A 12,469-nucleotide genomic window follows, 5' to 3' on the forward strand; every position below is an offset into this window, starting at 1 on the left:
GGGCGGAGACACCGATGGGCGGGGCCGGGAAAAGGGGGCGGGGCCTGGGAAAGGGGGAGGGGCCTGGGAAAAGGGGGCGGGGCCGAGGGAAAGGGGCGGGGCTGTGGAAAGGGGGCAGGGCCTGGGGACTCTATGGGGCCAGGGCCAGGGATCCTATGGGGCTGGGGCCAGGGCCAGGGATCCTATGGGGCTGGGGACGCTATGGGGCAGGGATGCTATGGGCTGGGGACGGGGATGAGGGTGCTATGGGGCCAGTACGCTATGGGGCTGGGGACGCTATGGGGCTGGGGACGCTATGGGGCTGGGGACGGGGACAAGAAAATTCTATGGGGCAGGGATCCTATGGGGCCGGGGACGCTATGGGGCTGGGGCTGGGGACAAAAGAATTCTATGGGGCTGGGACGCTATGGGGCTGGGGACAAGGACAAGGACGCTATGGGGCCAAGACGCTATGGGGCAGGGATGTTATGGGGCAGGGATGCTATGGGGCTGGGGACGGGGACAAGGATGCTATGGGGCTGGGACTCTATGGGGCCAGGGATGAGGACAAGGACGCTATGGGGCCAGGACGCTATGGGGCTGGGGGCTCTATGGGGCAGGGATGCTATGGGGCTGGGGACAGGGATGAGGACGCTATGGGGCCAGGACGCTATGGGGCTGGAGGCAAGGACAAGGACGCTATGGGGCTGGGGGCTCTATGGGGCTGGGGGCTCTATGGGGCAGGGATTCTATGGGGCTGGGGGCACTCACATCGGGAGGGGGTGATGACCATGAAGCTGCTGGTGGGCACGGGCTGGGGGGGCCTGGGGGGGGCACGGGTCAGAGGTCAGCGCCCCCACACCCCCCATGCCCCCCCCACACCCCCCCAGTGCCCAAATCCCCCCCAAATGTCCCCAAATCCCCCCCGTGCCCCCCCACGCCCCCCCAGTCCCCAAATCCCCCAAATGTCCCCAAATCTCCCAAATCCGCCCCCCGTGCCCCCCCACACCCCCCCAGTCCCCAAATCCCCCCAAATCCCCCCAAATGTCCCCAAATCCGCCCCCCCATGCCCCCCCCCCACTCACTTGCACTCCTCATCCATGGGCGCGCCGTGACCTGGGGGGCACAAGGGGGGGGGGTGAGGGGGGCACCCCCAAAACACCCCCCCCAAAGCCCCCCAAGGGGTCCCCAAAGCCCCCCAGGGGGGGCCCCAAAGCCCCAAGGGAACCCCAAATCCCCCGGGAGGGTCCCCAAAATCCCCAAAGGGACCCCAAAGCGCCCCAGGGGGGTGCCCAAAATCCCAGGGGGGGGTCCCCAAAATCCCCAAAGCCCCCCAAGGAGCACCCCAAAACCCCCAGGGGGTTCCCCAAAATCCCCAAGGGGTCCCCAAAGCCCCCGAGGGGACCCCAAAATCCTGGGGGGGTCCCCAAATCCCCCCGCCCCCCCCGTCCCCACTCACGGCGGTAGCAGCGGGTGCAGAGGGCGGCCAGCAGCAGGGCGGGGGGCAGCAGGGCCAGGCCCCACAGCGCCTCCATGGGGCCTGCGGGGACACGGCCGGGGGGCTCCTGCCCCCAAGTGTGGGGCGCCCCATAAGTGTGGGGCGGAAGCGTTGCTGTGCCCCATAAGTGCCCCCCCCCAGCCCCACATTCTCCCATCAGCCCCCCCGCTTCCGGCTGCCCCCAAGCGGCCTGCCCCATAAGTAGCAGGATGGGCCCCATAAGTGCCCCCCCCCACCCAAACTGTGCCCTCAGCGCCCCATAACTGTGCCCCCCAGCCCCAAAATCAGGTCCTTTCACCCCAAAATGCCCCCCCCCCCCGCCCCACGTTCTCCCAGCGGCCTCCGCTTCCGGCTGCCCCACGGCTCCGCGGTGCCCCGCTATGGGCTGCCCCACAAGTAGGGGCTGCAGGGCCCCCCACCCCAAAATTGAGTTCAAAAAACCCCCAAAAGGGGTCCAAAAACCCCAAAATGGGTCCTTTCACCCCAAAATGGGGTCCCCCCCGCCCCGCTTCCCGTCTGGCCCAGCTTCTGGCTGCCCCACGGCGCCTCTGCCCCACAAGTGCTGTGCCCCATAAGTGCTGTGCCCCACAAGTGGGGGCTGCAGCCCCAAAATGGGCTCCGTCACCCAAAATTGCCCCCCCCCACCCCAAAATTGGGGCCCCACTGCCCCAAAATTGGGCCCCCTCACCCCAAAACTGGCTCCGCCAACCCAAATGGGGGCCCCCTGCCCCACATCTCCCTGCCCCACATCGGGGCCTTCCCGCCCCACATCTCCCCCGCCCCACACCTGGCCACCTTCCTATGGGGCGCCCCATAAGTAGGGCACCCAAATACCCCACATCCCCTGCCCCACATCATCCTCCTGCCCCACATCTCCCACATCAGGGCCCTCCTGCCCCACACCTCCCTGCCCCACATCTCCATCACCCCACAACCTGGGCACCCCATAAGTAGGGCACCCCAATACCCCACAACTCCTGCCCCACATCTCTCCTCTGCCGCACATCACCCCCCTGCCCCACATCTCCCCGCATCGGGGCCCTCCTGCCCCACATCCCCATCACCCCACATCCCAGGCACCCCACTATGGGGCACCCCATAAGTGGGGCACCCCAATACCCCACATCCCCTGCCCCACACCTCCTGCCCCACATCTCCCCACATCCCCCTGCCCCACACCCCCATCACCCCACCACCCCTCATCCACCCCGCTATGGGGCACCCCACAAGTAGCTCCCCCAACTACCCCCCACCCCCCCACCCCCCTAACCCCCTATACCCCCCCTCGCCCCCCATCCCCCCCCACCCCCCCCCTTGCCCCCCATCCCCCCCTTACCTGGGCCGTCCCCGTCCCGTCCCCGTGTCCCCGTCCCGCGCGGGGCCCCCACCCCTCCAGGAAGCTGCGGGCGCCGCCGTGGGGCAGGAAGTGTGGGGCGGAGGGGGGGGGGCAGGGGGGGCCCTACCAGCGCCCTGTGGGGCCCCCGTCCCCCAGCGGGTCCCCAAAATCCCAAAAATCCCCCCCAATCAACAAAATCAACAAAAATGTCCCAAAATCTTCAAAATCTCGCAAAATCTTCAAAATCTCCCAAAAATCTTCAAATTCTCCCAAAAATCTTCAAAATCTTTAAAATCTCCCCAAATCCCTAAAATCCCACAAAATCCCCAAAATCCCCAAAACGTCCCCAAATCCTCCAAAATCTCCCAAAATCCCCAAATGTCCCCAAATCCCCCAAAATCTTCAAAATCTCTCCAAATCCCCCCAAAATCTTCAAAATCTTCAAAATCTCCCAAAATCCTCAAAATCCCCAAAATGTCCCCAAAACCCCCCAAATCCCCCAAATGCCCCAAAATGTCCCCAAAGCCCCCCAAATCCCCAAACCCCCCCAAACCCCCCCAAATCCCCCCAAAACGCCCCAGAGACCAGTTTGGGTTCAAGGGCTTTAATGGGGTCAACGGGGTGGGGGAGGGGAGGGGGGGGGGACACACAGGGGGTGTCTCTGTGTCCCCTCCCCCCCCGTGTGTCCCCCCCCGGTGTCCCCAGGGGGGGTCACGCGAGGACGCGCGCCACCGGCACCTTGGTGGGGCGCCCGCCCCGCGGCACCACCAGGTCCCCGTCCGAGTCCTCCGTCGGCACCGGCAGCCCTGGGGGCGTTTGGGGACATTTCAGGGGATTTGGGGACATTTCAGGGGAATTTAGGGTCATTTCGGGGGATTTAGGGACATTTTAGGGGATTTAGGGACATTTGGGGACATTTCAGGGGATTTAGGGACATTTGGGGGCATTTGGGGACATTTTGGATCACATGAGGACACTGGGAGACAGTTGGGGACATTTCGGGGCATTTGGGGACATTTCAGGGGATTTAGGGACATTTAGGGATATCTGGGGGCATTTGGGGACGTTTTGGGGACATTTGGGGACATTTTGGGGACATGGGGGTGGCACAGGGACACGTCCCCTAACCCCCACCCCTTGTGACCCCACCCCTTTAGCCCCCCTCTAGCCACGCCCCTTTAGACCACGCCCACCAGTAGCCACGCCCCTCAGCAGTCACACCCCCTTACCCCACCCCTCACCCCTCGTGACCCCACTCCCTTTACCCCCACCCCCCTTAGACCCCACCCCCTTTAAGCCCCGCCCCTTAGACCACGCCCACCAGTAGCCACGCCCCTCAATAACCACGCCCCCTTTAGCCACACCCCTTAACCCCGACCCCACCATAACCAAGCCCCCATCCCTCATGACCCCTCGTGACCCCACCCCTTAGCCCCACCCCTTATGACCCCACCCCCTTTAAGCCCCACCCCTTAGACCACGCCCACCACTGACCACACCCCTCAATAGCCACACCCCCTAACCCCAACCCCACCCCCCACCCCTTATAACCCCACCCCCTATGACCCCACCCCTTGTGACCCCACCCCTGTAGCCCCACCCCTTTAAGCCCCGCCCCCTTTAGCCCCGCCCCACTCACGCTCCGCCCCCAGGCGTGCCCGCAGGCGGTCCCGGGGCAGGGTGAGGGCGGTGGCCATGAAGCTGCCCCCCCCCAGCGCCGCCACGAAGGGGCCCAGCAGCAGCGCCCCCTGCAGGGAGCGCGCCCCCGCCCCCACCGTGGGGGGCAGCCGGGACCGCAGCGCGTCGCTCACCTGGGGGCACCAGTACCACCAGTTAGACCGACCAGTAACACCAGTGGGACCACACAGTGCTCCCAGTGAGACCAGTATCACCAGTTACACAGACCAGTAACACCAGTGGGACCACCCAGTGCTCCCAGTGAGACCAGTATCACCAGTTACACCAACCAGTGCACCCAGTATGACCAGTTATACCAACCAGTATGACCAGTATCACCAGTTACACCAACCGGTATGCCCAGTCACACTCCCAGTGCTCCCAGTGCCCCTCCCAGTGCCCCCCAGTCCCTCCCATTACCCTCCCAGCCCCTCCCAGTCCCTCTCCCAGTGCTCCCAGTGCCCCTCCCAGTCCCTCCCATCACCCCCCCAGCCCCTCCCAGTCCCCCTCCCAGTGCTCCCAGTCCCTCCCAGTGCCCCCCCATCACCCCCTCCAAAGCCCCCCCCAGCCCCCCCCAGTCTCCCCCAGCCCCTCCCAGTCCCCCTCCCAGTGCTCCCAGCCCCTCCCAGCGCCCCTCCCAGCCCCTCCCAGTGCTCCCAGTGCCCCCAGCACTCACCGCGCCCACCAGGTAGGGGCTGCCGGCGTCCCCCAGGAGGTGTGACACCACGATCTGCAGCGCCTCCGCCGTCGAGCGCCGCGTCGGCACCACCACGTCCTGCGCCGGGACGTCATCAGGTGGTGACGTCATCAGGTGGTGACGTCATCGGGCGGTGACGTCATCGGGCGGTGACGTCACACCCGGGGGGATGGTGACATCATATGAGGGGGTAGTGAGGTTGCATGGGGGGGCAGTGACGTCACAGGAAGGGGTGGTGACGTCACACAATGGGTGGTGACGTCACAGGGTGATGACGTCACACACAAGACCCCCCCCCCCGGTGTCCTCTTTGTCCCCTCCCCCTTTTTGGGGTCCCCCGGGGCCACCCCTGGCTGTCCCTGCCCCCACCCCAGTGTTCCCAGTGCCTCCCAGTCCCTCCCAGTCCCTCCCAGTGCCCCCCCAGTCCATCCCAGTGCCCCCCCAGCCCCTCCCAGTGCCCCCCAGCCCCTCCCAGTGCCCCCCAGCCCCTCCCAGTTCCCTCCCAGTGCCTCCCAGTGCCCCCCCAGTCCCTCCCAGTCTGTCCCAGTGCCCCCCAGTCCATCCCAGTGCCCTCACCAGCAGGATGTCGGCCACCAGGGCCCAGTTGAGGGACAGCAGGGTCTCCCCGAAGAAGATGAACACCTGGGGGCGGGGGGGGGGTCCCCAAATATCCACAGATGGCCCCAAATCCCCAACCCCCCCCCCCAAATGTCCCTGTGTTCCCAAATCCCCCAACCCCCCCAATGTCCCCAAATGTCCCAATGTCCCCAAACACCCCCAACCCCCCAAATACCCCGAAACCCCCCAAATGTCCCCAAATCCCCCAATTCCCCCAAAACACCCAAACACCCCAAATGGCCCCAAATACCCCAAATCCCCCCAAATCCCCCAAATACCCCAATGTCCCCAAATGTCCCCAAAAACCTCAATGTCCCCAAATCCTCCAATCCCCCCAAATGTCCCAATGTCCCCAAATCCCCCCAAATCCCCTTATGTCCCCAAATCCCCCAAACGCCCCAATCCCCCCAAATCCCCCAAATCCCCCAAATGTCCCCATGTCCCCCAATGTCCCCAAATGCCCCCAAATGTCCCAATGTCCCCAAATGCCCCTAAATGTCCCCAAATGCCCCTAAATGTCCCCAAACCCTCAAATCCCCCAAATCCCCCCAAATCCCCCAAATCCCCTGAAATGTCCCCAATTCCCCCAAACGCCCCAATGTCCCCCAATGTCCCCCAATGTCCCCATGTCCCCCCTTACGTATGCGGCCCCCCGGCTGTGTGTGGCGGCCAGCAGGGCACCCAGCAGGCAGGGGGCTGCCCCCAGCCCCAAAACACCCAAACCCCCCAAATGGCCCCAAATCCCCCAAATCCCCCCCAAACGTCCCAATGTCCCCAGATGTCCCCAAATGTCCCAATGTCCCCAAATCCCCCTAAATGTCCCCAAACCCTCAAATCCCCCAAATCCCCCCAAATGTCCCCAAATCCCCCAAATCCCCCGAAATTTCCCCAAATCCCCCAAACCCCCCAAACCCCCCCAAATGTCCCAATGTCCCCCAATGTCCCCCAATGTCCCCATGTCCCCCAATGTCCCCATGTCCCCAGATGTCCCCAAATGTCCCCATGCCCCCCCTTACGTATGCGGCCCCCCGGCTGTGCGTGGCGGCCAGCAGTGCCCCCAGCAGGCAGGGGGCTGCCCCCAGCATCCCGGCGGCGCAGAGCAGGGGCTGGGCGCGGGGGGAGCGGGGCCGCAGGAGCTGGGACAGGGCCACCCCCGCCCCCACCCCCAGCACCCCCGTGGCGCACGTCACCGCCCCGAACACCAGGCTGGGGGGGACACAAAACGGGGGGGTCACAGGGGGGCTCCAAGGGGCATCGGGGTCATGGCCCCGTGACCTTTGACCCCATTTGCCTCCCAGTCCCTCCCAGTGTCCCCAGTCCCCTCCCAGGGCCCCCCAGTCCCTGTGTGTCCCCTCCCAGTGTCTCCCAGTGCCCCCCAGCCCCCTCCCAGTCCCTCCAGTGTCCCCTAGTCCCCCCCAGACACCTCCCAGCCCCCCCCAGCCCCCTCCCAGTGCCCCCCAGTCCCTCCCAGTTCTTTTCCAGTGTCCCCCAGTCCCTCCCAATTCCCTCCCAGTCCCTCCCAGTATCCCCCCAGTCCCCTCCCAGTCCCTCCCAGTGCCTCCCAGCCCCACCCCAGTGCCCCCCAGTTACCTCCCAGTCCCCTCCCAGCCTCCCCCAGTCCCTCCCAGTGCCCCCCAATCCCCTCCCAGTCCCCTCCCAGTCCCCCAGTTCCCCCCCAGTGCCCTCCCAGTGCCCCCCAGCCCCCTCCCAGTACCCCCCAGTCCCTCCCAGTTTCCCCCCAATCCCCTCCCAGTTCCTCCCAGCCCCCTCCCAGTTCCTCCCAGCCCCCTCCCAGTGCCCCCAGTCCCCCTCCAGTCCATCCCAGTCACCTCTCGTGCGCACGGCAGCGGGGGGGGGGCTGGCAGCTGGGGGGGTCTCCCGCGGCCACGCGCGCCCGGTAGAGGAAGGCCGGGGCCCAGAGCGCCAGCGCCCCCGTCACAAAGGCCACCGCCGTGAAACCCAGCGTGGACAGCACGAAGCTGCGGCTGCGGGGACACCCGGGGTCACCCGGGGTCACAGGGTCACCGCAGGGTCACCCCAGGGTCACCACGGGGTCACCGTGTCCCCAATGTGTCCCCATGTCCCCAATGTGAAACCCAGCGTGGACAGCACGAAGCTGCGGCTGCGGGGACACCCGGGGTCACCCGGGGTCACGGGGTCACCACGGGGTCACCCGGGGTCACCACAGGGTCACCCAGGGTCACCAGGTCTCCAACATGTCACCGTGTCCCCAACCAGGTCACTGGGTCACCACAGGGTCACATGGGGTCATGGGGTCACCCCAGGGTCACTGGGTCACCATGGGGTCCCCACATCCCAAATGTGTCCCCATGTCCCCAACCAAGTCATTGGGTCCCCAACCAGGTCACCATGGGGTCACCACAAGGTCACTGGGTCACCATGGGTCACCACGGGGTCACCCCAGGGTCACCAGGTCACCACAGGGTCACACCGGGTCACCATAGGGTTACAGGGTCACCAGGTCACCACGGGGTCACACCAGGTCACTGGGTCACCATGGGGTCACACGGGGTCACCAGGTCCCCAACCATGTCCCCGTGTCCCCCCCGTGTCCCCATGCCCCCCCCATGCCCCCCCCACATCCCCATGTCCCCCTGCCCCCCCCCGTGTCCCTGTGCCCCCCCAGTGTCCCCATGTCCCCCCCGCCCCCCCCGTGCCCCCCTCACTTGGTGGCCAGGTCCCTGAGGTCACTGGCCCAGGCCGTGTAGTGCAGGGGGGCGTCCGGGGGTCTCTCCAGGGCCCCCCGGGGGGGCTCCTCCACCACCGCCACCAACAGCGCCACCGCCAGCGCCCCCAGCCCCGGCGTCACCTGGGGGGGGGGGGCAGGGGGCACCCATGGGGGCGGGGGCACCCAAGGGAGACGGGGGGCACCCATGGGAACCTCAATGGGAATGGGGGCACCACAGGGACCCCCCGGGGACCCCCCCCCTTGGGGACAAGGCCCCCCCCGGACACCCCCAGGGACCCCCTTGGGGACAGGGACCCCCCCCCCAGGGACAGAGACACCCCAGGGACCCCCCCCCAGGGACAGGGACACCCCAGAGACCCCCCAGGGACACCCCTTGGGGACAGGGACCCCCCCCCCAGGGACAGGGACACCCCAGGGACCCCCCCCCAGGGACAGGGACACCCCAGGGACCCCCCCCCAGGGACAGGGACACCCTGGGGACACCCCTTGGGGACAGGGACCCCCCAGAGACCTCCTGGGGGATGGGGACACCCCAGGGACCCCCTTGGGGACAGGGACCCCCCCCGGGGACCCCCCCGGCCCCCCCCTTACCCTCAGTGCCCAGTGCCAGTCGGCCGCTGCCTCCTTCACCTTGGCCCCCGCGATGTACCCCAGCCCGCTGGGGGGGGGGACAAAAATGGGGGGGGGGACATGGCCCCACGTCACCCCCACGGCCCCCCCTTAACACCCAAATGCCCCCCAGACCCCCCCAAACCCCAAATCCCCCCCCTGACCCCCCCCAAACGCCCCCCAAGTGCCCCCTCACCCCCCCAAATGCCCCCCAAATTTCCCCCATCAGCCCCCCAAGTGCCCCCCCACCCCTCCAAATACCCCTATAGCCCCCCAAACACCCCCATAGCCCCCCCAACCCGCCAAACACCCCCCCAGTTGCCCCCCCAACCCCCCTAATACCCCCCCAAGTGTCCCCACACCCCCCCAAATGCCCCCTCTAGCCCCCCAAGTTGCCCCCCAATTCCCCCAAATACCCCACAATTGCCCCCCCAACCTCCCTACATACCCCCAACCCCCCCCAACCACCCCCCAACCACCCCCCAAATGTCCCCATAGCCCCCCAAACACCCCCCAAATACCCCCATAGCCCCCCCAACCCCCCAAATACCCCCTAAATACCCCCCAATTTTTTCCCCAACCCCCCCAAATGCCCCCAACCCCCCCCAAATGCCCCCAAACCCCCCCAAATGCCCCCAACCCCCCCCAAATGCCCCCCAACCCCCCCAAATGCCCCCCAACCCCCCCAATATCCCCCAAATACCCCCCAATCCCCCAAATACCCCCTAAATACCCCCCAAATTTTTCCCCAAACCCCCCCCAAATGCCCCCAAACACCCCCCAAATGCCCCCAAACACCCCCCAAACCCCCCCCCAAATGCCCCCCAACCCCCCCCAAATGCCCCCAACCCCCCCCCAAATGCCCCCCAACCCCCCCCCAAGTGCCCCCCCAACCCCCCAAATACCCCCTAAATACCCCCCAAATTTTTCCCCAAACCCCCCCCAAATGCCCCCCACCCCCCCCAAATGCCCCCAAACACCCCCCAAACCCCCCCCAAATGCCCCCCAACCCCCCCCAAATGCCCCCCCCCACCTTCCGAGGGGCACGGCGAGGTAGAAGCAGCCGAGGGCGCGGCTGCGGGCGGTGCCGGCGAAGAGGTCGGCGATGAGGGTGGGGGCGATGGTGGAGTAGGTGGCCTCCCCCACCCCCACCAGCGCCCGCCCCACCAGCAGCGCCCAGAACCGCTGCGGGCGGGGGCCACGCGTCACCCATGGGTGCCACCCCGCAGCACCCGTGGCGATGGGGGGGGGGTCACGGGGGCACCCATGGGTGGCACCTCAGAGCAGCCGGGGGGGTCCCGGGGTCACCCAGCATCACCCATAGGGGTCCCAAGGCCACCCCACAGCACCCACGGGGGGGTCAGGCACCCATGGGTGGCACCCCACAGCACCCGGGGGAGTCCCGGGGTCACCCAGCATCACCTTTGGGGGTCCCAAGGTCACCCCACAGCACCCACGGGGGTCCCAGAGCCACCCAGGGCCACCCATGGGTGTTCTGGACCCATCCTATAGCACCTTTGGGGGTCCCAGGGTCACCCCACAGCACCCACAGGGGTCCCAGAGCCACCCAAGGGTGTCCTGGTGCCACCACACAGCACCCATGGGGGTCCCGGGGCCACCCATGGGTCTGCCCCACACCTCCCCTCGTGCCCCACATCCCTGCCCCACATCTCCCATGGGTCTGCCCCACATCCCTGCCCCATACCACCCCCCCTGCCCCACATCCCTGCCCCATATCTCCCATGGGTCTGCCCCACATCCCTGCCCCACAAGCACCCCCCCTGCCCCACGTCTCCACCCCACACCCTGCCCCACTTCTCCCATGGGTCTAGCCCACATCCCTGCCCCATACCACCCCCCCTGCCCCACACCCTGCCCCACACCCTGCCCCACACCTCCCCACCTCTCGGGGCACGAAGCTGGTGGCCAGGGTGACGGCGGACCAGAGGGCGATGCCGAGGCACAGCAGCCGCTTGCGGTTGTGGCGGTCCCCCAGGTACCCGAAAACGGGAGCCAGCACCATGTAACTGCTGATAAACACTGCACAGCGCCCGCCTCAGCCCCACAAGTGTGGGGCGGGACCCCCAAGCGTGGGGCGGGACCCCCAAGTGTGGGGCGGGACCCCCTCCGTACCCGTCTGCAGCAGCCCGGAGCTGCCGTCCCCGATGCCGAAATATTCCTCCACGTCGGGTAGGACGCCTTAAGGGGGGGGGAAAACGTGGGGCAGGGGAGGTGTGGGGCTGCCCCATAGCCTGCCCCACAGCCTGCCCCATAGCCTGCCCCATACCGGCCACGGTGAAGCGGTCCATGTAGTTGAGGAGGTTGATGTAGCACAGCACGGCCACGGTGAGGTGGGCGCGGGCCGGGGAGATGCCGTGGGGCGCGCTATGGGGCAGGCTGTGGGGCAGAGCCGTGGGGCAGGGCTCGCCCCCCAGCTCGCCCCCCGTGTCGTCGGGGCGGCGCAGCTCCGGCCCCACGGGCGGCGCTTGGGGGGCGCGGGGCGACGCCATGGGGCTGCCTCGGCCTGGGGGGGGCAGAGAGAGACAGGGGGGAGTGACCCACAGAGCCCTGCCCCATAGATCCTGCCCCATAGATCCTGCCCCATAGCGAGCCCAGCCCCATAGCGCCCCCAGACCCATGGCCCCTGCCCCATAGAGACTCCTGCCCCATAGCGCCCAGCCCCATAGCATCTGCCCCACAGAGACCCCAGCCCCATAACCCCTGCCCCATGGAGCCCCCAGCCCCATAGAGAGCCCTGCCCCATAGCCCCCAGCCCCCCATGAGCCCCCTCCCTGCCCCATAGCCCCCCCCATGACCCCCCATAACCCCCCCATAGCCCCCCTCCCTGCCCCCCAGCCCCCCACATGACCCCTCCCTGCCCCTTGACCCCCCCATGACCCCCCCATAACCCCCCCATGACCCCCAGCCCCCCACGACCCCCCCATAGCCCCCTCCCTGCCCCTTGACCCCCCCCATAACCCCCCCTGCCCCCCCCCAGCCCCCAGCCCTATACCCCTCACGTGACCCCCCCCTCGTCACGTGACCGCCCCCCCCCCCCAGGGGGGGTCACCCCGGTTACCGCCGCCCCGGCGAGTCGCTGCCGCCGCGGCCCCGCACGTGACCGCCGCCCACGTGACCGCCGGCCCCGCCCCTTCCGCGGGGCTCTTATGGAGATGGCGTGACGTCACGGGGAGGGGGCGGGGCCGGCCGCGGGGGCTTCTGGGAAATGTAGTCCCGGGGGAAGGGGAGTACTGGGGGTACTGGGAGCACTGGGATCGGGGCACTGGGAGCACTGGGACTGCCCCCATGCCATACTGGGAGCACTGGGATTGACCACATTCTGTA

General features: G+C 67.5%; 1 protein-coding gene and 1 long non-coding RNA gene across 2 annotated transcripts; both read right to left on the reverse strand.

Annotated features, from left to right (window-relative positions):
• Positions 1-749: 749 nt before the first annotated feature.
• On the reverse strand, positions 750-1,541 carry LOC309891467. Its single transcript, XR_014319512.1, has 3 exons — positions 1,439-1,541; positions 1,065-1,095; positions 750-803 (listed from the first exon to the last, which is right to left on the reverse strand). It is a non-coding gene; the product is annotated as an uncharacterized lncRNA (long non-coding RNA).
• A 1,860-nt stretch (positions 1,542-3,401) lies between these two features.
• SPNS1 (SPNS lysolipid transporter 1, lysophospholipid) lies at positions 3,402-11,670 on the reverse strand. Its single transcript, XM_082785833.1, has 12 exons — positions 11,412-11,670; positions 11,258-11,323; positions 11,028-11,164; positions 10,158-10,309; positions 9,107-9,173; positions 8,493-8,635; positions 7,635-7,790; positions 6,822-7,011; positions 5,764-5,829; positions 5,167-5,265; positions 4,453-4,624; positions 3,402-3,619 (listed from the first exon to the last, which is right to left on the reverse strand). The coding sequence occupies exons 1-12, from the start codon at positions 11,632-11,634 to the stop codon at positions 3,525-3,527; spliced, it is 1,566 nt and encodes a 521-aa protein (XP_082641959.1). The 5' UTR covers positions 11,635-11,670; the 3' UTR covers positions 3,402-3,524.
• Between the last annotated feature and the right edge of the window lie 799 nt (positions 11,671-12,469).

Source organism: Aythya marila, assembly GCF_965140915.1.
Source record: "Aythya marila genome assembly, contig: HAP1_HAP1_SCAFFOLD_1144, whole genome shotgun sequence".
Lineage (NCBI taxonomy): Eukaryota > Metazoa > Chordata > Aves > Anseriformes > Anatidae > Aythya > Aythya marila.

What these genes read in the sequence shown, in the direction of transcription:
- SPNS1 (XM_082785833.1), bottom strand. Translation starts at nt 11,634, where the DNA reads ATGGCGTCGCCCCGCGCCCCCCAAGCGCCGCCCGTGGGGCCGGAGCTG. An exon ending in CTCGCCGTGCCCCTCGGAAG is followed by an intron (nt 9,174 to 10,157) that starts GTGGGGGGGGGC and finishes CCCCCCCCCCAG; the next exon opens with CGGGCTGGGGTACATCGCGG. An exon ending in CTCAGGGACCTGGCCACCAA is followed by an intron (nt 7,791 to 8,492) that starts GTGAGGGGGGCA and finishes GTGTCCCCGCAG; the next exon opens with CCGCAGCTTCGTGCTGTCCA.